We start from the raw sequence: 24,302 nt of genomic DNA, 5'->3' as shown, positions 1-24,302 counted from the left end.
TAAATGAAAGGGAAAAATTGAAAGTCATCCATTAAAAACAACTTAAAAAATAAATTCTCAGACAAAGAAATAATGTAGTTCCATTTAGACATGTACTGTAAAAGGTAATAAAAATTCCCCCAAAAATGCAAATGTAGAAAGCAGGGAGTTTGTACCCCTGTGACTTGGTGACATAAGCAAAGACGTGCATTGACAAATTAAAGAGGAATCAGAGAAAAGCATTTACAACCTCCTGAAATACCAGCTTCAGACACTGCCCCATGCATAAGCACAAACATGTATATAAAAGTGATATATGCTAAACTCAGTAAGCTTGTAAAAATTACTCTTTTAAATTAATCCCTCCTTTAAAAGAGCAGAAGACTTACAACATTGAGTGACATGATGATCATAAAATTGATACAGACTCCAGTGCCAGACGTTGCAAACTGCCAATACTTCTTGATGAAATACCACTTGAAAGAAGCAAACTGCTCCATGGCCACCAGTCGATACACCACCACTGCAAACACTGCAGTGAGGACCAGCGAGATCTGCAAGGGGGTATTTAAAAGCAGAAATATTAGACCAAAAGGTAGATATGATATCTAAAATAATATTCCGCAGAAATAATAAATCAACAAGTGTTTTAAGGATTCCCATTTGTTTTGGAGAGCAAAATTTGAGAGAACAAAAATACTAGATGAGTTAAAAAAATTTTTACTGTTCTTTTACATTCCATCTTTTGAAAGAATGAAATCCCTAGACAAGCAGTAAGACTGAGACAATGAGTTTTGCCTACATAATCTTAATGAATGCACTCACGAGGAGTTACTATTTACATCAGAGTAAAATGAATTACAGTAAAAGAATTCTAATATTATTAAACATCACCATGAAGAATATTCCTGAGACAGACACCATCAGTCGACTGAGCTTATCAGGGAAAGGTTGAAAAGGTTCAGGTTTTCCGGTAATGGGATTTACTCTTTCCACTTGGGAATATTTAGCTTCAAACTGGGGACGCAGCTCTTCCTGGAATGACAGGATGGATTCCATTTGTTGTATTACTTATTTCTCTCAAGAATCAGACACATATGTGCTATAAAGTAGAAAATTATACTGACATAAATTATTTTTTATAATGCTTCAACTAAAATAACCAAATAATTTGTTCTTTTGAAAATCCTTGGAAATAGTGCCAGAGAGCAGCAAAGAACAGAGACCATAAGAGCCTTCCCCACTATGTGAGGGTATTAAAAAGAAGGCATTACTGACTTAGACACTAGATCATCTGCAGAAATTGATATGAAACCATTTATTAAAAGCCACCAGCTTGTATATACCCATCTATGGAAAGCTATAAAACAAGTAAAGTCTATCAACTGCAATTAAATCATTAATATAGTTAAATTACAGCTATGTTAACTAACGATTTATGAAATAATAAAATCATTTTATTACTCTTGATGCTGATAGCAGAATGTTCAAAGGATAATCTATGCCTCTCAGAAGGATATAAAATCTAGTTTCTGTCCCTTTGCTTGTCTTGATCCCATTTTTAGTCAGGATCATGAATTTCTACTACAAGAAACCACAGAACTGAAAGGCATCTGTGCTGACATCAGTAGTAGCTCCTGTCCTCTGTATGGAAAGTATTTCCACTCAGTTTTTCAAAGGATGCTTTTGATAAATGTGGAACTATATTTGGAATAATAATGCCAGTTGCAGAAGGCAAAGTATCCTTGTGTAGTCTCAAATATACCTGTTTATTCTGCAACTAGTATTATAAACAGAAATATAATCTGAATGACAAACTCAGATGACAACACACAATATGGATTGATATTTACACTTAGATCATGCTTTACATGTTTACTTCTGTTTCTTACCTCTTCATCTTCCCAGTCTATGAGGTCCCAGTCATAGGTTAATACAGCTCTCCGTCTTTTCCAAAACTCTAGAAAGACTGTTGCTGTGGAAAACAACTGCAGGTTAATTATAGCAAAAAACAAACAAAAAAAAAGGGCCATGCAGATCTCACAAAAATCAGCAATGTAAGTGATAACTGTCATTAGCCATTTCCTGACAGTTTTCCCCATAGAATCTGAAAATTGTCAGTAACTTCAGGATAATCACTGTTAAAATTTAAACACTATTTTCAATGTTAAAGAATCATTTTTTTTGTTGTCTGCTATATCTGTACAGAGATGGGTACCTGGCAATATAAAACAGTGTCATCCCCTTTAATTTTGCTTTTAATTTTACTCAAAATATAAAATCTTTCCTTGAAGAAATGAGGATACACATACACAACGGTAACAATAAAGAGCTAAAGTATGATCTCATTTTATTCAGTTCTAATGAAGACAACCTCACTGCTTTCCCAGCTATATCAGTATTATACTGCAGCAGTTTTACTACTAAAATAATTCTTTAAACAATTATTTCTAATCTAGGTGTGAGACCATAATCAGATTCTCCCAGTTTTATTTAGCTGGACTCCTCTATAGCAGCAAAACTATGCAATCAAAACAGTCCTACAGGTTTTGTACCACACCTCCTATTGAGAAATACTCTTCAGAATTGAAACTAGCACTTAGAAAAGTATCAGCTATAGTTGAAGGATAGCTTAGTCTCCACTCACCCTCCTGGAGTACTCTGAACCACTTTGCCTCCATATGGTCACAGCTCTGAATCTGATCACACCTGGAGGTTTTTCCCCTCCAGGAACAGCGGGCCAGCACTCAGCGCCAGCATTCTGGCACCACACTGCAGGTGTACAACACTTAGCCAAGAACTGAGTCGCAAACATCTTCCATTAGGTCTTATGTCACTCAGGGAACCAGTTTTTACTTTTCCTAACAGATGAATTAAACTGCTAACAAACAAAAGAGAGAGCGAGCACACCTTCCCCAAGGCCAAAGCTGAGGTCCAGGACAGCGCTAGAGGGGTATGACTTTTGTACCACTGCAATAGATATACTTCAACAGAATTTCAGACTATGTATTTAAGGTATTGATATTTGCAAATATTATACATCCATTCAAATAACCTTTCTTCTTAAAAGCTCTCAGAAGGGCACACTATAACCTGTGCACGCTGGTGTGAAGAATACTGTTGACCCCAGTATATCACTTGTGATTTGGTTAATGCTGTGTAAGATTTGGACACAAATTCATGGTGCTTGTTTTCAGATCTCATGGTCAATCTGTTACATGCCTGTCCACCCAGGCACAGCAATAAATGTGAGTCGGAAGCTTGCTGATACGCTCTGCAGAGAATGTTAGATTCCAAAGAACTAAACCAAAAACCAGAAAACCAAAACAACAGTATCAGACTCTGTCCTCCCTCCTCTCATAGACCACTCCATCTCATGCCACATAAACAATTTATTTCCCCTAAAAGGGATATCAGAAAGGGTAGAACTTGATCCATCTAACAGAGTAACTTCCACTTATCCCTGCAGTACTTTCAAGAAAACACCACCAGTTGCTTCCATATAAACACTTCCTGTAGATACGACATCCTCAAGGCTTATCTCAAGGATAAGTTATGAAACAGTACTTGCACTTGATTCCTTAAAAATTTAAAGTGGAAACAGATGACAATGTCCTGGCATTCCACTCAAACGGTCACACAATACTGAAACATTTTTCAGTCTCTCTTCACCACATACCAGCCTAGAATAAACATACATAAAGGATTAAAGAATAAAAAAAGTCACAGGTTGACTGGGTGAGCATATGAAGTTCTATATTACATACCTGACTTTTTCATTCCTACCTTAATCCAGTATTTTTTACATAAAACCTAAAGGGAGGAGTAACAGTTGTAACCTTCAGATCCCGAGTTGGTTATGTAAAAATTAATGATGCCTGATAAATTCAGAAAATTTGGATTTACATTGTTCTTTTAAATGATTTCAACTACAAACATATTTGGAGACAGGAACAGATCCATTTCTAGCAGCATGCTTTTCTTAACAGAACTCATACTGCTGCTTTATTTTGTAGAAGACAGGCCTTTGCCAGTTCTCATCTCACCAAGTGCAGGAAACTGCGATAAGGAGCAGCTATCTTTTGTTAAACTAACAGTTGCATAGTACACAGAGTTTCTATAGCTTACAGAAAGCAGTCACTCCTGTGAAATACCAGCTCAAAGACTCTGAAATTATTAAGCAATATGCACTGTCTGCCCACTTTACCATAAGCACTGCCATTTCTGTGGACTCTGCAATGACAGAGCAGGGTCACGACAGCACAGAGTTGGTGGGGCTGGTTCCCGGAGGCTGGGGAAGGGCTGCCCCACCTCGCCTCGCCTCGCACAGCGTGTTCCTGACCGCTGTCACACGGCTGCCCCTCCTGGACCTGCACTCCCCCTCCCTGCCAGAATAACTGTGCTCTGGACCACAGCAGTATTTCAACAGCTTCTTCCACGTTCTGCACCTCAAAGGTAAGTCTGAGGGGTTTTTTAATGCTTATTAGTGGATGCGATTAATGATCACAGTATTCATTTATATCATGTTCAGGCAGGTGACTGGTGTCGTTGTAGTCAAATTCTACTTAAAAGTGTAGTTCTGAGAAAGTAATTGAAAGTAAAAACCATTTTGTGATTCAAACACTAAAGCAGAGAAGCAGCAATCATAAGCAATTACACTATTTCCCTCTGGCTCACACTTTTCTTCTGTGGTTATCTATGCTTCTTATCAAGGAAGTGTAGGATTTCTCTCAAAGTAAGTTCAGAGCCCATTTGAAATACTGGAGAGGGTTGATGGTGGTGGTGAAGTATTCCCTGTATGCCACCTTATAGCAAACTTCTGCTAGAAACTACATTGCTCTGCTGAGTTTAGTTCTACCGAAAATGAACAGGAAACACGCACTTGGGAAGTTTGGCCAGTGCACTTAATACTTGTCAAGTTGCTAGACAGTAACTGAGGGTATAAACTGAATTAATTATAGACTACAATTCATATTTACATTCCTCTTCATAGTTCACTAAAAACTTAAAACATTATTTTCTCGGAACAAAAAATACATTTAAGCTTAACAATGTAACATTAATTGCTCATTAAATTTAGAAGTATCTAATTCTTGGAGAGCAATCTGAATTTTAGAGTAAAGAGCCACATGAGCAAACATCCAGTATGTTTCTGGGACCATCATTTGCAACTATTTCTTTCTGAATTCTAGAAGATAAATTCTCTACCTCTCATTTTATATGTTCCATCTATTTTTGGTTCACTGATGTAAAGGTAAAAATGGTCCACTTTATGAGGCTTTTTTAAAGTGTGAAAATTCTGCAAATATGAACATGTTACATCAGATCAAAAGAGTGCCATTACCAATTTGTTAATCACATCACCACTTACCCCATAAATTAAGTTACTTTCTAATAACTAATGTAAGGTGGGGAAATGGTGAAAGGTTCAATGACATGCAAAAGAATGTAATTTGAATTTATAGTTCTGAAGACTCTATTGTCTATCCATGAGAAGTTGAAATTATTATTTTCTTGACAATACAAGAGGTTTTGCAGACATTACACCTATCACTGGTAGGTGCTGAGTTGTTGCAATTACTTTATCATGCCGAAAATCTATTTTTGCACACTAAGGTTCACATTGGAGAATGCAAAATCCACTAAGAAACATGATGGTGACCATCCTGCATAAAAAATCCTCCTTTTTCATGCTAAAAAAACAAAGGTAGAGCTAATCTAGGTAACTGAACTGCAGCTTAATCCCATACTGATGGCAGTTCCACTCACTTCAGGCTACGCCTGTTGCACTGATTGCCACTAAGCTGGCACCTGAGGAATGTGAATACCAGTGAACCTAAACCCACAATCGTTTTTTTTCCAATTAATAATCCGTTCATTGCTTCCTTAAACACTTACTTGACCTGCTAATGTAAGGTCTGGGCTCTTCTGCAAGTTTGGCTAATCTATTGCTCTGCTGTTTTACTGCAAGAGCACTGTTTGCATACTAATCCCTAAAGGCAATGAGTGTCTTTGAAGAACTTCAGTGTTTTTCTAAATTGTGTGAACATTGATATTACACTAAAAAAAAGAAGAATTAAGTATTACACACAAAAGAAAACAGTTCAACGCAGTCTGAGATCTACAACTTTCAAAGCAAGGAGGTTTCTTCTCCATGGTCTCCTGTAAACATTGCACAAGTAAGACAATCACAAAAATGACAAAGAATTTGTTCGGCAAGGATACTGACTCCTTTAGGAATTAAAATTACAGTCAAATTGAATTAAGTATAATTTTGCTCAGTAGTTTAGTTGAAGTGCATGGATAATAAGGAATTTGACTAAACAATTTGTTTACTTAATATGACTAATATGATAATTAATACAAGGAAGGAAAGAACATGTCACTGAATTAAAACAATAATACTGTTAAAATGAAAGCATGTGTTTGAAAATCTTGGGTTTTTTCTTCAGGTTTGTTTGGGTTTTTTGGCAGTTATTACTGCTAACAAATCAAAATCTAAGATTCAGACAGCACAGCATTTCATAGCCATCTGAAGGCCTACTGTTCTTACTGTAAACACAACTGTAGCTGATAATTTAACTTCAAAAGGGTTTTCCCTTGGCTTGCTTGTTTGGGAACAATGTGGTCATCCTGAATTTCACCGATATTCGAGCAGAAGTTACCTTTTTTATTTTTGTTGAGAAAGTTATAAGTGTTTTCCAAGCATAGGTCCCTCCCACCATAGAGCTGATCTTAACTTGGAAAATAAGCAGTGTGGAGAAATGGAATACACATTAAAAAGTAGATTAAATGGCATTTTATAAAGACACATGTTATGAGTAATGGTGGGACCTTCAAACCACAAAATAAATAAGAATAAAGCCAAAACGAGATACCTTGATGTAATATTTACATAACTAAATAAAAAAAAAACAATAAAAGAAATTAATAAAACCAGCCCTTATTCCCTACCTCTCCAAAAAAACCAACAAAACACAAACCCTCAAATCAAACACCCATAGGAAAAAGCATAAGAAAGTAGAAGTAGAGGCTGAAGACAAAAGAAATAGTTACTTTTCCCAGGTATAAATCTCCTTTCTTCAGATGGTAAAGTACCCACATACATGGGCACGCAAATAATTAATGATGCTGAAGAATAACTTATTATACAATTGACTGTGCTGTCACATGAGAGCTTACATGTGGGAGTTAAAAACTCATGATGTTAAAGACTCGTGATCTCAATCTGTCTCATACACAGAAAAAACACCTGCCACCAAAACCCCACAGATATATTGAACAGCAAACCTACCACAATCATGTGACTTCAAGATGAGTTTTTCTCATTCTTTTAAATCTAACATTTGGAAATGTATATTAATGTGCAATATACAGTTTCCAGCTCCCTATAGGAAAAGAGGTTTCCACACAACTTAAGCGTCATTCACGACCCCTGGACAGATTTAGTTTTCAGTTTGCTCCTGGCAGCATTCACATGACACTCCCAGCTCAGGGTCACAAAACACTATCCATCAACTTCCAGGGCTAATTGTTAACAAAGCTAATTCTTCACAATGGAGCAGAACTCCTTAGCATGCTCTTGGAATTGCTGTCTGCCCAGAAAACATTGCCTCGAGAATGCCTTCCATATATGTTTCATTACCTCATTCTTTAGTAAAGTGGTTTTGAATTATTCCCTTCTGAGTATGAGGCCTGTTTACAGAACCGCGGAATTTTCTTACACAAAAAAGCTTTTGTTCATAGAATCACAGATTGGTTAAGGTTAGAAGAGACCACGGTGGGTCATCTGATCCAACCTCCCTGCTCAAGTAGGGTCATCCCAGAGCACACGGCACAGGACTGCATCCAGATGGTTCCTGACTATCTCCAACAAGGGAAGCTCCACATCCTCTCCAGGCAACCTGTTCCAGTGTGCACAGTAAAGAAGTTCTTCTTCACATTCAAGTGGAACTTCCTGTGCATCAGTTTCTGCCCATTTCCTCTGGTCCTATTGTTTGGCACCACTGAGCAGAGCCTGGTCCATCCTCTGACACCCTCCCTTCAGATACTTAGATATGCTGATGAGGTTCCCTCTCAGTCATCTCTTCTTGAGGATGAACAGGTCCAACTCTCTCAGCCTTTCCTCATAAGAGAGATGCTCCAGTCCCTTAATCATCTTTGTGGCTCTCCACTGGACCTGCTCAGCAGCTCCAAGTCTCCCTTGTACTGAGGAGCCCAGAGCTGGACACAGCACTCCAGATGTGGCCTCAGCAGGGCTGAGCAGAGGGGCAGGATCACCTCCCTGCTGGCAATGCTCTTCCTAATGCACTCAGGATACCTTTGGCCTTGGCCACAAGGGCACTGCTGGCTCATGGACAGCTTGTTACCTACCAGGACCCCCAGGTCCTTCTCCACAGAGCTGCTTCCCAGCAGGTCAGCCCCCAACCTGTACTGGTGCATGGGGTTATTCTTCCCCAGGTGCAGGACCTTGGCTGAATTTGAGACAGTTCTCTGCCCATCTCTCCAACCTGTCGAGGTCCTTCTGAAGAGCTGCACAGCCCTCTGGGGTATCGGCCACTCCTCCCACCTTTGTGTCCTCAGCAAACTTGCTGAGGGGGCTTCTGCCCCTTCAGCCAAGTCACTGATGAATAAGTTAAACAATTCTGGGACCAGTTGTGAACCTCGGGGGATGCCCTGTGCCACCGATTTGGACCATCTCGGATCTGCTGTTCAGCCAGTTCTTAATCCACCTCACTGTCCACTCATCCAGTCCACAGTTCCTGAGTTTACCTATGAGGCTGTTGTGAGAGACAGTGTTGAAAGCCTTGCTGAAGTCAATAGCCACTGCTCTCCCCACATCCATCCAGGTAGTTGTTTCATTTAGAAAACAATCAAGGTGGTCAAGCATGATTTACTGAATCCATGCTGACGACTCCTGATCACTTCCTTGTCATCCAGCATGAAGCACTCCACCACCTTTCTAGGGACTGGGGTGAGGCTGACTGGCTGGAGTTCCCTGGGTCCTCCTTCTTTCCCTTTTTGACAACTGGGGTGACATTTGCATTCTTCCAGTCCTCAGGCACCTCTCCTGATCACCATGACCTTTCACAGATGATTGTGAACAGCCTAGCTGTGGTGTCTGCCAGCTCTCTCGGCACTCGTGGATGCATCCTGTCAGGGCACATGGATTTGTGGAGGTCAAGTTTGTTCTAAGTGTTCTCTAACCCAATCCTCCTTGAACAAGGGAAAGTCTTCCTTCTGATCTTTCTTTACCCTGGGCACCTGGGACAGAAATTCCTGAGGGCTGGTCTTGTCAGTCAAGACCAATGCAAAGGTGGCATTCAGTAACTCTGCCTTCTCCATGTCCTCAGCTACCAGGGGCCCACTGCATTTAGTAATGGGCATATTATCCTTGGTTTTCCTTTTGTTATTAATGCATTTGATTGAGCCTTGTTGTCCCTGACATCCTTGGCCAGATTTAATTCCAGGTGGGCCTTGGCTTTCCTTGTCTCATTTCCACTTACTCTGACAATCTTTCGATATTTATTCCAAGTGGCCTGACAGTGCTTCCATGTTCTGTGTATTTCCTGCTTACACTTGAGTAATGACAGGAATTCTGTATTCGTTCATACAGGTCTCTTGCCCCCTTTGTCTGATTCCTTGCTTATTGGGATGCATTGTTCTTGAACCTGGAGTAAGTGAAGGTTGAATATCAGCCAGCTATCTCGGACCCCTCTTCCCTGCAGGGCCTGTTTCCATGGGATTCTTCCAAGAGAGCCCTAAAAAGGATAAAGTTACCTCTCCTGAAGATCATGGTTGTAATCTTACTTGCTGCCCTGCTTCCTCTTTGCCCAATACTGAACTCCACAATCACACAGTCACTGTAGCCAAGGCTGGCCCCAACCTTCACATCTCCAAGAAGGCTTTCCCTGTTTGTTAGCATGAGGTGCAGCAACACACCATTTCTTGTGGGTTTCTCCACTATCTGTTCCAGAAAGTTGTCATCACTGCTTTCCAAGAACCTTGTGGACTGTTTGTGCTTCACTGTGCTGCTTCTCCAGCAGATGTCAGGGTAGTTAAAGTGACTTTAAGGCTGCTTCAAGTTGTCTGTAGAAAACCTCATCCATTTTCTCCTCCTGATCAGACACACTGTAGCAAACACCCACAATAGTGTCACACTTACTAGTCCTTCCTTTAACCCTAACCCATAAGCTCTCCAGGCACTCATCATCCACCCTAAGACAGAACTCCACACATTCCAAGTGTTGCCTCACACACAGGGCAACTCCTAAAAAAAGTGTAGCCCTTCATGGCAACATTCCAGTCATGTCAGATATCCCATAACACCTCTGTAAGCACACTGAGATCAATACTGTGATTCATATTGATCAATATGAGAATAATTCTGTTGATTATCAATATAGTTTTAGGTCAGTCTTAACTCTTAGGGTGATAAAATTTTCAGCACCAACACACGGTAAACTACTGAGATTTGTATTGTATAACACTAACTTCTTTTACAATCTTATTTGGGTCTTAACTGAGCAGCTTTGTTTTACAAAATAAAATCATAGACAAAAGTGAATTTCTTGCAGGTTCTGCATATAACAAACTTGAAACTCAACACCATGCAACCCTCTCGTGGAATGATTCTCATTTTTCTGCTTGCAAGACTGCAATGGAACAGAAGCAATACTGAGGCTGGAGAAGTAAAAGAAAAAAGTAAACAAAATAGCTCAATTACAGATAACCATCAGTCTGCAGTGAAACCAACTTCACAGAGACTTGTTCCGCATAGGACTACTGCTGTAAATCCTTCTGTCATCAGTGATGCTGCAGCAACAGCTGCCAATGCCACTGAAAATGTAATGAAAAGAACAGAAATGATCAGTGGGGCAAACAGCACATCCCCGAGGTTCTCTGATGGCACCACTTTATCTTCAAATGTGCCAAACGATGGGACAAATAACTCTACCACAAACTTCCACAGAAGCCCAACAACTTTAGCAACTTTTAGAACAATGGGTGACTTTTCTGGAGTGACCAAAAGTGTTGCAGCTACATCTACTTCCACGGTGACACCAAGCAACTCCACAGTCACCTCTATTACTCCTGGGGATTTGGAGCTTCCAAGTGATAATTCTTCAGTCAACCCCACCACATTGTTCCCCATCAGTGTCACTCTGACATCACCCACGGTGAAGCAGGACAGTCCTACCCCAAATTTCAACCCCATTCAGCAGACAACGAAGCTGACTTACAATGCCAGCAACCCTTCTACTGCATCACCTAATCCAAAAGATGCCAGTGAAGGTAAGGATCTAACTAAAGTCCAACTAGTTTAATAAAATAATAATGCTTTGTTTAATTGAACTGGAGGCTTTATAAGATGTGTGAATTTATAAGTGACCTAGTACAGACTAAATCTAAAGCTCACCAAAATAAAAAATACACTTTTAAAATTTACTGTTTACTCCTTTATTTAACACTTCCAAGAGTGAGGGAACCTAATGATCAGATACAGCCTATTCACATTGGAGTGGACCTTCAAAGCAGATGTGTAGAAATTACATTTAAAATGTATAACACATCAACTTATTTAAGTTCAGAAACTTTTGTGACGAAAGATGACTTCTTATAAACACTTCCAAAGGAATTACTCATTATGCACTTAATTACCAAGTTCAGAAACTTTTGTGACGAAAGATGACTTCTTATAAACACTTCCAAAGGAATTACTCATTATGCATTTAATTACCAAGTTAAGTATGCGTGGGAAAACAACAGAGCATAAAACTGTCATAGCACTTCTCTATCCTGCTGCTCTGAATCAGGTCTTCAGGAAAAGAAAAGAAAAGATTAGAAGGCACAGTAATTTTTTGCCATTAATTAGCTTTCAAGCTTTCAACACAGGACTGAAAGGTTTATCCATCATAACCAGTACAGTACAGTTTGTACTTAGAACTGAAGGAGCATCAGACTTTCACGTTTCCCATCACAGTTCTAATAATTACAATGTACCTGATTCTTTAGATAATATAGACTAAAAAGGAAGGGGGGTGGGAGAACAAGTTCAGTTCCAAGAAAAACTGAGTACCTTGAAGAAAAGTTTTATGAAATCTGAGGAAAATCTTGAAGGAACACAGTTATTCTGCTAACTGAACAGGTGCCAAAAGCATTACTGGATTTCTCACCTTGCGTATGCAAAAACTGGTACTCTAAAATTTAATCATTTGAAATTCGGAGGCTGCAATTTTAACTGCTGGCCTAAATGTTTATGAATAATTGCATTCAAAGAGTGATTACTGCTTATTTCTTTATATAAAGGATAGTGGTTGATTGAGCAATTAAACCTGGAAACTTTTTATTTGACCAAAAACTCATTTAGCCACCTTTCTTTTTTTTTCCTAAATCCCAGTTTTTACCCTGAAACTCAAGGATGGAGATGTCTGTTTTCTTTTACAAAGGTAGAAAGTTTCTGCAGAGAGGCTGGCCTAGTCACAGTTAGCAAAGTGTTTCAGATCCTTGGTGAAAAGCCTCACTCCATAAAGCCTCAACTGCTATAAAGCCAGAATGAAGTATCTGGTTTTATAGATTTTTAATTTCCATTCAACTGTCTTGTCTTTCTCTCTTTCTCTCCCAGACAAAACCAACAAAGAAGGAGTAATAGCTGGTGTCATTGTAGGAGCCATTTTGGGATTTATATTAATTGGCCTGATTGGTTATTTTATATGTGGTAAGAAAAGATCTGACTCATTTTCCCACAGACGGCTTTATGATGATACAAGGAGTGACCCAGGTAAGGAACAGCACAAGCGCTTTGCATAAGAACATTTATTTCTCCACAGGGCTGCTTTAATAGTCTGGTCCTAAATAGTCTGGTCTTACTGAATTATTAGGATATCATCAACTCCAGTCAAACTAGTTTTCAAATGACATTAATTGACTTATTTTAAATTTTAGCTTAACCAATACTCCCCCTAACTCTATGTCTCCTCCTTACATGTAATTTTTTTAACCTCTGAAATATCAGGAAAATCATATTTAGTATCAGTGAACTCATTCAAAGGACTGTGGGTGAGTTCAAAACTATAGCTCAAGAACTCTCCCAAACTGATTAACTGAAAAAAAGCTAGACTCTCTAGTCATCCAACATCAATTACAGAATGAAGGATGAAGATATATCTGTTTCTAGGAGTAAAAATATTTTTAAGAGGTTTAAAAATTAAAAAAAAAATTGCTTTTGTCTTCTCCATGAGTATATATAAACTTGTATTAACATGTAATCCCACTCCAAATATTTGTATCATGTTCCTGGACTTAATTTTTAAATGTTTAAACAAACACTGAGAGGCTAAATGCACCTTTTTTTCTCATATAAAATAAAATCTAAATAAACTCTGGCAATATGCCTTTTCTGCCTTACATACAAGAGCTGAAAGCTGCCAGAATGTCAGATTAGGAAGTAGCTTTGAAAGTCCACCACCCATGTGGGTGCTGAATGGGTGTTGCTGGGAGTACAGGAGTTATCTGCAGAAGATCATGAATCAGGGCCTTTATCTTTTGCTCTCCTGCATGTCAGAAAGAAGTTTAACTGTGAGGGGCTGATGAGGTGTCCCGTGCATGGGGATAAAAATCTTTCAAGCAATGTATAAAAAAAATATATATATTATCCCTTCAGTTCTCCACTTAGACAACTCACTTGGACCATATGACACGAGTTTTGGAGGTGCATCAGACGACAAAACCAGCACAGCAGACAAGACAGAGGAAGACAGTGCAGGGCACCCATCCGATGGCATTCCCATGGCTGACATCACACCATCCCATCCTTCACTGTAATGTTTGTTTCAGATTATATTCTTGCCTGTTCTCTACAGCCTTTCATTTTTTCCCAAAACAACCTGGCAGCTGTTATCTTACAGCCATTACCGTGCAAACAGTGTTTTGAAAACTAAGGGAAGAATCACAAGATACACTGATATGTGACAGGCAGGGTCCAGCAGCAGAGTATAAGTACTCTACTTTGTAATTAAATGATCAATCTATGGTTTTCCTGGAAGGATATTATAGTTGTTTTCTTAGAAATAATATAGACAAACAGCATTCAGGCAAGATTCTGCTTGTCAACAATGCAGACATTGTAACAGAAAAATTTTACTAGGACTGCAATGATATTTTAATATCAATACAAAAAGAAAATCCTCAGTTTAAGTACCTTGAAGTGAAACTATTGTGTTCAAATATAATGTCTATCTGACAAATGACTCACGGACCCACTTTACATTCATACCTTCCTCCGTGAATGTGACAAAATTAATTAGATTTACTTGGGTTACTCAGTTTTGATTACTTGAAGTTTGCTGCAGAGAATGGAACTACCAAGTTACACGAACTACATCTAACTTTTGACTAGGATGACACAGAATTAAAACCACTATCAATGGGAAAGAAAGAAGATAAGCTTCTACTCCTCTGTCAAACTGATCTGTTGTTTGAATTGCAGGCCAGATCCGCAGAAATTATGTAAAACGTGTCAGTACAGGTTAGACAGAAGAAATAATAAACATGAGAGGAGAGGAATCTCTGCTGTGTATATAGATACTCTGAAAAGCATCCAGTTCTGTCCAGCTAAAGCATAAAATATGGCAGTATAACGCAAATAATTGCATAGTTTATCTCTTTGCAACTACCAGACAGGCCTAAAGAAAAACAAAGAATATGAAAAAGACACAGTTGCAAAGGCATAGGATAAACAAAACAAAGTGCAGAGAAAACAATGCTCATGGGACATGCTTGTGTTAACTGTGCTCTGCTAAAATGCTTTATCTGGTGTGGAGACTGTGGATCGTGTTGATGGAGTTATCTCACTAACTGCCTATGAAGGCTGCAATGAGGTTCTGTTTGATATGTGAGTAAATTACATGCACACACACACACACCCACCAGAGAGAAACTGCTCAGTTACACTGAATATGGGTTAAATGGGTATTTGTTTAAAAGGTTAAAGACTTGATGTGCAGCGTTGCCATCCCCGTCAGGTTCAATCATAAAAACAGCACACGAGCCATCAAAGCCAGAACCTGACTTCTAACATTGTATCCATGTTGGGTAGCAGACTGAAAATCTGAGACACTTTCCCCTATATTACGGGAGAATATCACCCTGCTGCTTGAAATGAAGAAAAATGTAATGCTCAGCTTTCACCTTCCTTAGCACACATCTTACCATTTTCCTGACAAAGCAGTGTCATAGAAGCAAATTCCTCCTTACACTTGAACCTTGGCCTCAGCTGAAAACAGAAAGAGCTCTCTCTAAGGAGAACTTGAGGATAGCGATGAAGAGATGCTAAGAAGCTACCAGTGTTGTCTGCACTGGTAACCATAAAACTAACTGCAATGTATTTTAGGAATTTATGAAAGCAATAATTACTAACTTCAATGCCGTAATAGCAAGATTAGGAGCAAATGAAGAAATATCACTGAGGCAAACAAAGTGTGCCCTTCAATTATATCATATTCATTTTTAACAATCCAATTCTGATTTTTGCATGTGCTTCTGTTTTCTATGTAACTCTTTGATGTTTTGCTTTTGTTTGTATATTGTTTTTCACTTTTACCATACCAGCCTTCAAAATTCATGATACTTCTTTGTCCTTCACTTAAAGTTAGAATCATTAATGCTTACTCATATATATTACATAAATAAAGTTGTTGTGTCCCATTTTATTTAAAACTTGAAAACTCTGGCTTGAATTCAGACAGCTGTACGTATGTGAACTGGTGTATTTTTTTAGGGTTTACACCGACAAATATTTATATTGGTAAAATTAATTATCTCTTGTTCTATTCCTCTTCCCTGTTTCCCAGCATGAAAATATTATTAGCTTCAGTGAAAGCTAATTCCACCAAGCATTTCATGCTGGAACCATCAAATCTGTCTTTTATGGCACAATTACACTGACCTATTACAAGAGATGTCCTGGGTTACAGAAAGACTGTGGTATCCACCTTCTCTTTCCTCTTTTCCCCAAATATGCCTACTAATTTAGGCTGTGGGGAGGGACTTAAGATAAAGGTGGTAGTCTATTATCCTAGGAGAAGAATGTAGCCACCAGTGTGAAAATACTGGAAGGCTGACTAACCTATATGTTTGCCTCTGAAAAGACTCAGGCCTGAATAATATAAAATTCAGGCTTAAAGACACTAAAGATAGTCATTACATTAGCAATAAAAGGCATTATTTTCACCTACTACTGGTATAGAAACTGAAGTGAATGAAAACAGGAAAAAAATATGTTTGTATGATAAAATCCTTCTTTAGACTTTACCAAGAGCTATAATCTCCCTTTATCAATTAATGATATAAAAGGGTTGGGTAAACCAAAAAGGAAAAAAAAATAAAGTAAAAATGTACTTACCCCAAATTGCCATGAAAATAGCAAAGAAGACAGTCCCTCCATTATCAAACAAATGTGTAACCTAAGCAGAAAAACAATACATCAGGAACAATTAATATTGCCACATTCTCTTTCGCCCTCAAAATCCCAGAGTACAAAACTGGTGGCAGAAGCTGAAAGCTAAGCTTTGTAACAAGTAATCCTACTTGCACGTTTCTTCTACCAAGGTTTGTCACACTCTGTCTTTCAGTAAGGTTGAAATCTGCTGTTCCCGACCATCACTTCATGCATCATCAGATACTAGGAGCTGTTCTGTCCATGTCCAGGCAGGCTAAAAATTCATCCAGAATTCCTGTCATGTGGTGGGTCAGATTTAACCTCAACCTTTTTTATTTTACGGTTTTTATGAGCTTAAATAACTCTTCGCTTTTCTTCCTCTACTTAATGTCTCTTTTGATTCCATTTCATTCTTATCCTGAGCTGTTTAGCAATTTCTCTGCAGGTAAGAATAGCACGTATTCCTTTGTATCCAGGAATTATATTCAGCCCCTCAGACTGTTGACATAATCTTGTTTTTAAAAGGCTTGTGCACTTTAACTCCAACAAACATTAAATAATTTCTAAATATCACCCTCTAGAAGCCCACATAATTCTAAACCGTGAACTTAATTTCTTCTCATGAATACTCTTCTTTTAGTTGGATTTATTCCTTATCTTACTCTTTGTCAAAAGATTTTTTTAAGCAGAACAGCTATTCGGCTGCAAAGGCTAAGGCTTAGGGATTGAACATACATCTAGAAACAGAAAATATTTATTTATATATATTGACTTATCTTTATTTATTTATACTTACTGAAAATAAGTATTGATTGAAAATCAGGTTTTGCATGCCTATGGATCATTCTAAACATCTTGAGTGGGGAAATTTGATTCTTACAAAACTTATGAAAACACTTATGAAAACACCATAATTTATATTACAAAAATCTGCAATTTCTAGTATTCAATCCACAATATGAAACCATTTTTAGGAAGCTGATATTAAGATCAATATACTTTCAGTAAAGTTGCCAATTTATAGCAATGTAATTTATCCAAGGATATTGGGCCTACACTTCTTCTAATGAAGGGTGGTTTAAGATGTTGATGACAATTATTAAGCAAAGCAGAGACTTCAAATTCCTATTTAAAAAAAAAAAGCATAAATCATTATAAAATACTAGAGCAAACCAACCTATCATTGACAGGCCTATATTTAAAGAGGATCTGAAGAAGGAGGAAAAAGGAATGAAAAAGTTCTACAAATGGCTCTGATATCTCTTGCCCTAAAACACTCTTTGAAATAAGAAGAGAATGTCTTGAAATTGAATATTATTAAAAAAACTTGCATTGGTGCTGACTCTGTTGCTGTCTTAAGAACCAATTGTTAAGCTTTTATCATGAAAATAAACCTGTCCTTATGCCAGTGTAAGGGCACAGGTAACCAGACTGACATTTGCTGTACTGTGACCTCCTCTTAAACCTGAAGTTACTCTGGCAAACAGGAACGCTGTCCAGGAGGTGTGCCAGGTGTGCCTCAGGCAGGTTACCCAACCTGCTCCTGTGAGAACTGCCTGCTGCAAGGAGAACTGATCCTGCAGACAGATTTTCATTCTTCTAGAAAATTCTGGCATTACTGCTTCTGCCTCAGAAATCAAGAAAACTAACTAATGAAAGCAGAAAATGTTCATAGAAACTGTGTTTCTTGCCTCTGTTTTATTTCTTACTGAGTAAAATTATACTGTTGTGAGAATTTATTATAAACATATATTTTATCTGTATGTCAGTCCTGGTTTTCTTTTTTTTTTTGAGGTTTGGAAATGGGAATTGACCATTTGGTATTGGACACCAATAAATCCAGTATGTTCCTTGACAGGATCATTCAGTGGGATCAACTGTCAATCAAATATGTATTTTGCTTTGTTTTTCTTTTGCTTTCATCAAGGAAAACCAATGGGTATGAGACTGAACATGTGAGAACTGAACAGAAGCAGCACAATAACTCTGATGAACATTATTGCTTTTAAGAGTAGATCTATGTGAGGATATGACTGGATATTCTGCTCAGTAAACAGTGCATCTTTCCAAGAAAACACAAAATTAACCAACCAACCAACCAACCAAACCTAAGCCAGCAGAATTAATGTAGCTAAGAGTAGAAAATAGATACTGGGCTCCTGATTTGGCTTTGTCTTCACAGAGAGTGTTTGGGCAAAAGTTTTTCAGGACCACACTCAGAATTAAGACTTGACAGTCTTAAAGGCTAAAGGTAGAGTCTGAGACTGTTGATCAGAAGGCCTCTAAGCAGAGGTGACATTGGAGGACTCTGTGCTGGTCTGTCAGCATACCTGATTGATGTTGTCATCATCAGACACAACTTGAGGCATTTCAAATCCACCCTGAATCAACACCCAGCCCCAAGGCCAAGGTCAAGGTGTGCTGGGTGTAGGACCCATGCAAATCACAGATCAAAGAGTCCATTTGATGTGGATCAGAACGACAGCCTGGTCATTCAGCATTTCAGGTACTACCTGCCTTTCCTTGAAACAATAAACCTCACTCCAGTGCGGCATTTCTGAATGGAAGAGGGAGGGGATGAAAGAAATGGGCAGGAACAAGAAGGAAAAAGGCTTCTTTTGTATTCTGTCTCTAGCTTTGGCCAAAAAAGCATTTGAAGTATATTATTTTTCTGGCATTAATCTGTTCAGTCCGAAGTGCTCCTCTGCAGGGAAACATGGCAGATATTTAAGAAAGAACCCCTGGCAGCAGTTTTAATAATCTGAAACATGAGCACAGGCCTTACATAAACGAGGCGGGTCCTATGACATAAGCAGGTTTGGGGAAATGAACTTTAATCACTTAAAGGAACTCACTGTTCCTAATTAACTCATAATTTATGTACTCTGCAATGAGCTACTTGAATGACTAAGGATTAAAACACTTACTCCAGAATAAGGGTGCTGATGTTTGGAATGAATCAGGAATAGCTTCCCTTGCCTATCAGCCCTTTGGTTATGTAGAAGGTAGACAGAGAAGTAAGTTATGTTCCCACAATGACATAACCAGAGGAAAACACTGACAAGCTCCATCTCTGGAACAAGAAAGAAGCAGGAAATGCCATTTTCTTTTCCCAGAGAGCAGATCCAGTGACTTATTTTTAAATACATTAGTTCCACTTACTTATATTACTAACGGTGCTTCAGAAAGTACAAAGGACCATTTGATTTGAAATCAGACTATAGTTTTCTAACATTACAGACTGTTTTCATTCACTAATTTGGGTGCAAACACAGTGGAAGTGGTGACACATATTTAGATATTTGCTGCTCAACTTGAGCGAGACGGTGGCAACCAGTAGGATCACAATCCCTGCTGGAAACCAGACAGTCTGTACCAAGAGGTAATGAGTGAAGGTGCTGTGAACTTTTTCTTTAGAGACATCACAGTGAACGAAGGCATTATAGTTATAACCTTCATAAAAAGTTTAATTGAGCTTTTATTTATTTTTCATTTTTTTTGCCACTTGACTGGCCAGATGGTAATCCTATTCCTTCCCGAAGAGAGTTCTCTCTCTCCCACGCTTGGGGGAGATTCAGAACACACAAATCTTGAAAGGAGACAATTTTTGTTTGTCTTCTGTGTTCTAATCCAAGGTTGATCGGTTTTTCAGAGCAAGAGCATTGGCAGGAAAAGCTGGGAGCTTACATCAATTTCTATAATTGCAGACATGAGAAACGAGTGCCTGTGACTGTGGAATACGAGTGGTAACTGCTTGTCTTCCCTGGTTGTCAGCTGAATTTTTCTTCAAAAGGATTGATTTGAAAATAAATGAAGTATGGATGGACTGCCACATTTTTTCTTTGACAATGAATTATTCACAATGTGACATTAAATGTGAAATTTACATGATTTAAGCAGATGATGTCAGTGTAAATATAAATACGACAAAAAGCTGTTTCTTATTAACTGGAGATGTTAACATAACAGGATCTAAAGTGTATTAACTTCCTGTTAAACTGCAGTGAACTGCTGAAGAAGCACTTACCATCTTCTAAAAAAAGGATTTCTGGGATGGGTTGTATAGCTTGCATAATGCTATTTCAATTAAGAAAGCTTCTACTTTCAGTGTACATTAAAAAAAAAAAGAAATTAGTAAAATAAAAGTTACAAAAAACCCTCATGGAGCCATTTTCTGCTATATAGTTACTCTTGCCTTAAGTACAACATTTTCAGTAATATTTCAGTGATATCAGCATTATAAAATAGAAAATTAAATTTGGAAATTGTAAAGATTAATAATTTTTTAAAATATCTTTACAGATATATTTAAAGCGTTCAGTTTTACTCAACATTGGTCCTATCTATAAGAAATCTTGAAACCTAATACAAAATTCATTTTCTCTTTCACACTGCTGCAGTTTTGTTGTAATGCCATGGAGCAGAGACCATGTTTCTCCTTCTGAGAAAGGATTTATCTTATGGGGGAAAGAATTCCAAGAAAAATCCCAACACTGTTTTTCCAGCATTATGAACATATCACACAGGAAAATATTTTGCTCACTTGCAAACACTGCACATATACTGAGGTCCCTGTGAGTATTTATGTTTGAAGAATAGCTTCTTGCAGCAAAATATTTAATTGCGTGAAATCTTTGCATTAGTTCAACAAAGAACACTACAGGCACATTATGCTAGAGAATTCCTTTAGCAGAAGCAAAAATTAAATTACAAAGTAAGCAAGGGAAAGAAGTTAGCTACAGGGGAAAGCAGGAAAAACCACACAAAAAAAATTTATTATGGGGGACTTAAGTTGATGAAAATAATAATTTATTAATAAGGAAATGCTCACAGAATTTTAGAATAATCTCTGGTCATTTCAGGTCATTTCCTTATTAGAAAGATGAATTAGAAAGGCTGAAAAAAATCTCTGTAGAGAAACAACACATTTTTCAGGAATCTTTGCTGAAACAAGGGCAGCCATTACACATCACACAACGAAAGGAGGTCTTCAGACAAAACTTATCTTGACAGCAATAATATAATAATTACCTTGGCGTAGATGCAGCTTTCATTGAGTTTCTGTAGTGTGCAATTGCGTTCACACATAGGGCACATGATGGTTTCATTTGCCTCGCAGATCTCTTTGCTTTAGTATGAGACAGGAGAATAAAGATTATAAAAAGACTCCTGGCATTCTCAAAATTTTCTGAGGTTATGCCATTTGTGCTCCCTGTTTGTTGAGAGTGCCTACGCCACAAAACTGGACCAATAAAATAAACCAAAAGTGAATGTTTTGGCTTAAAAAGCCTAATCCCAAAACAGGAACCTGAAAACTATGGGTCCTAGGGTGGTATGCAATATTTTTGGACATCATGTTACACTTCTCACAATAGTGAATTCTCTCCCAAATATCACAAACAGGAGAATGAAAAATTGCTCACTACCTTCCAAGCCATTTGCTGCCTATTTTTCTAAATGATGTAGAAGATACTAAACATTGAGAGGATGAACATCACTGGTATAACTACATTGATTTCAACCAAATTATCCCAGTCATATCAGCTGAAGGTCTGTTGCACAGGATGATGATAGACACACTTAGATCAGTCAGTCACATGTAAAAACTCACTGACAGGATTTCTGGCAGTAGTATTTCAAGTCTTTGTGTTTTTATTTTCTACAAAAGAATTTATGCATAGGACTAATAAAAAAACCCCCACTTTAATATCCTATTTTGGGGATCACTATCTTCAAGCCACATTCTGATGTTTAAGAATCCTAAGATTTACGAAGATGAAGTCACTATCTTCACTAAGACCATTCATATTCAAAGCACAGTACATAACTAATTTTCTTGACAAAGGCATAACAGAACTAACAGAAGTGCAAAAATGAATTTTAAAGGAAATTTTAACTGCAGTGAGTAAGCTTTCCAAATAATCACAGAATCATAGAACCGACCAGGTTGCAAAAGACCTCTGAGGTCATCAAGTCCAACCCTTGATCCAACCCCACCGTGGTTCCCAGACCATGGCACTGATGCCACATCTTAAAAACCTCCAGGGAGGGGGAATCCACCACTTCCCTGGGCAGCCAATTCCAGTATCTGATCACTCTCTCTGTAAAAAATTTCTTCCTGATATCCAACCTAAACCTCCCCTGGCACAGCTTAAGACCGAGCCCTCTTGTCCTACTGCTGGTTCCCTGGGAGAAGAGACCAACCCCCACCTGGCTACACTCTCCTGTCAGGGAGTTGTAGAGAGTCAGGAGGTCTCCCCTGAGCCTCCTCTTCTCCAGGCTGAACAACCCCAGTTCCCTCAGCCTCTCCTCATAGGACTTGTGTTCAAGTCCCTTCACCAGCCTCATTGCTCTTCTCTGGACCTGCTCCAGCACCTCAACATCCTTCCTGAACTGAGGGGCCCAGAGAAACTCAGCTATTGCCTTTCCCTATCCTTCAGTAATGATGACATGCCTGAACTGATCCTATGACACACCAGGGAAGTAGCAGTATAAAACAAATGCCAGGAAATCCCCTCTAATTTGTTATAATAAACCTTGCACTTTCACTCTCCTTCTTCTAAAAGCTGAATTTACACTTTTAACACTGTTCGGGAGATTATGCTTATTTCCAAATGAGTGGTTCTATTAATTACTGAAACAACAGTAAATATAGAGAAAAGATTAAATATAAATCGCAATCTTTGGTCATATTTTGCATAACACAACAATCACTAATTCACTGAAACCCTAAAAATAATGTGGACCTGACAAAGAAATCATCCTGGATAGCTCCTAAGCCAGAATGAGCAAAGCCAGTCATTTCAGAGTTGCAGAGTAACGGAAATTTTAGTGTGTGTTCACATCAGTGAATTTTCTTGCTTACATTTTAAATCAAATTATTAAGCACAGAAAAATCACATTTTAATCACATGCTATAATGGTTTGGCAATAATGCAAACTGTTGTCAGATATAAGGCCAAAATGTACTGTACTTTGAATTTAAATTCAGATGATAAATGTTACATTCGCTGTATTATATATCTTAAGTTAAAATGTTGATTTGTTTTTAATAACACACGAAGTTTCACAAAATTATACTGACAGTGATAGGTCATATGCTCTCACACTACTCTGCAAAGGCAATAACATTTGTTATGCAAGTGTTTGTGACAGGTGCTATGTTAATTGTTATTCAATTGCAACTCAAATCTTCAGTATAAGAGAGCAAAATAAGCTGCTTTGTACTGTTCTTGTCTATATATCTGAAATCTGACTGCAGTACATGGAGCAAAAACAGCTCAAGCTATGCTATGTTCATGCCTGGCGTTTCTGTTTGACTGACAATAAAGGGACAATTTACAACAGTGAAAATTAATATCTAAAAACACATCAAAACCAAACTCTTTAAAACCATCAGATTTATTTTTATATGGACTAATCGACTTGTCATGCAACTTGGAATAAAGACAGGTAATAGATATGGCACATAATTTGTTGAGAGAACCCAAATGAGGGGAGTGCTATAGGGCTATTTAAGCCCTTCCATTTGACTACCACTTTGCATTCCCTCCAATTCAGCTCAGGGAGGACACTTGGATCAAAATCTATTTAAAAGGGTATGAAACAACAAATACAAGTTCATGTTCTGCATTTTTGTTTCTGCGCGTCTGAGTCCTATGAACATAATCCAAATATCCTGGAAGCTACTATGGAGTTTCTTCAACAGAGATTCTCTGGATATTTCTCTTGGTTATCTTCTTCTCATAATGGTATCCTGCAATGAACTGCCAACAATGTAATCTCAGTACCCTAGAGGACTTCAGTGCTGGCTTATGGCAACCACAGTATTACTAAGCTTGATTTGAAATTCATGCAAGACAAAGAACATTTCAGTAACACTGCG

General features: G+C 38.1%; 1 protein-coding gene and 1 long non-coding RNA gene across 7 annotated transcripts in view; one reads left to right on the top strand and one right to left on the bottom strand.

The window, feature by feature from the left end:
- Positions 1-24,302, bottom strand: part of ANO3 (anoctamin 3) — a 133,890-nt gene that overhangs the window by 13,921 nt on the left and 95,667 nt on the right. For all 6 annotated transcript variants that reach the window (XM_032690447.1, XM_032690442.1, XM_032690445.1 and 3 more), the window contains exons 13-17: positions 21,449-21,545; positions 16,382-16,442; positions 1,872-1,954; positions 874-1,014; positions 369-533 (exon numbers count right to left, since the gene is read on the bottom strand). In XM_032690447.1, coding sequence (XP_032546338.1) covers positions 369-533; positions 874-1,014; positions 1,872-1,954; positions 16,382-16,442; positions 21,449-21,545 — 547 coding nt within the window. The remainder of the gene's footprint in view (positions 1-368; positions 534-873; positions 1,015-1,871; positions 1,955-16,381; positions 16,443-21,448; positions 21,546-24,302) is intronic.
- LOC116788093 lies at positions 11,218-13,748 on the top strand. The gene is made up of 3 exons (XR_004357540.1): positions 11,218-11,274; positions 12,605-12,760; positions 13,643-13,748. It is a non-coding gene; the product is annotated as an uncharacterized LOC116788093 (long non-coding RNA).

The sequence above is a fragment of the Chiroxiphia lanceolata genome, chromosome 6 (genome assembly GCF_009829145.1).
Source record: "Chiroxiphia lanceolata isolate bChiLan1 chromosome 6, bChiLan1.pri, whole genome shotgun sequence".
In the NCBI taxonomy this organism is placed as follows: Eukaryota; Metazoa; Chordata; class Aves; order Passeriformes; family Pipridae; genus Chiroxiphia; species Chiroxiphia lanceolata.
Note: the sequence above shows the minus strand (reverse complement) of the source record. Positions and strands in the feature narration are given on the sequence as shown.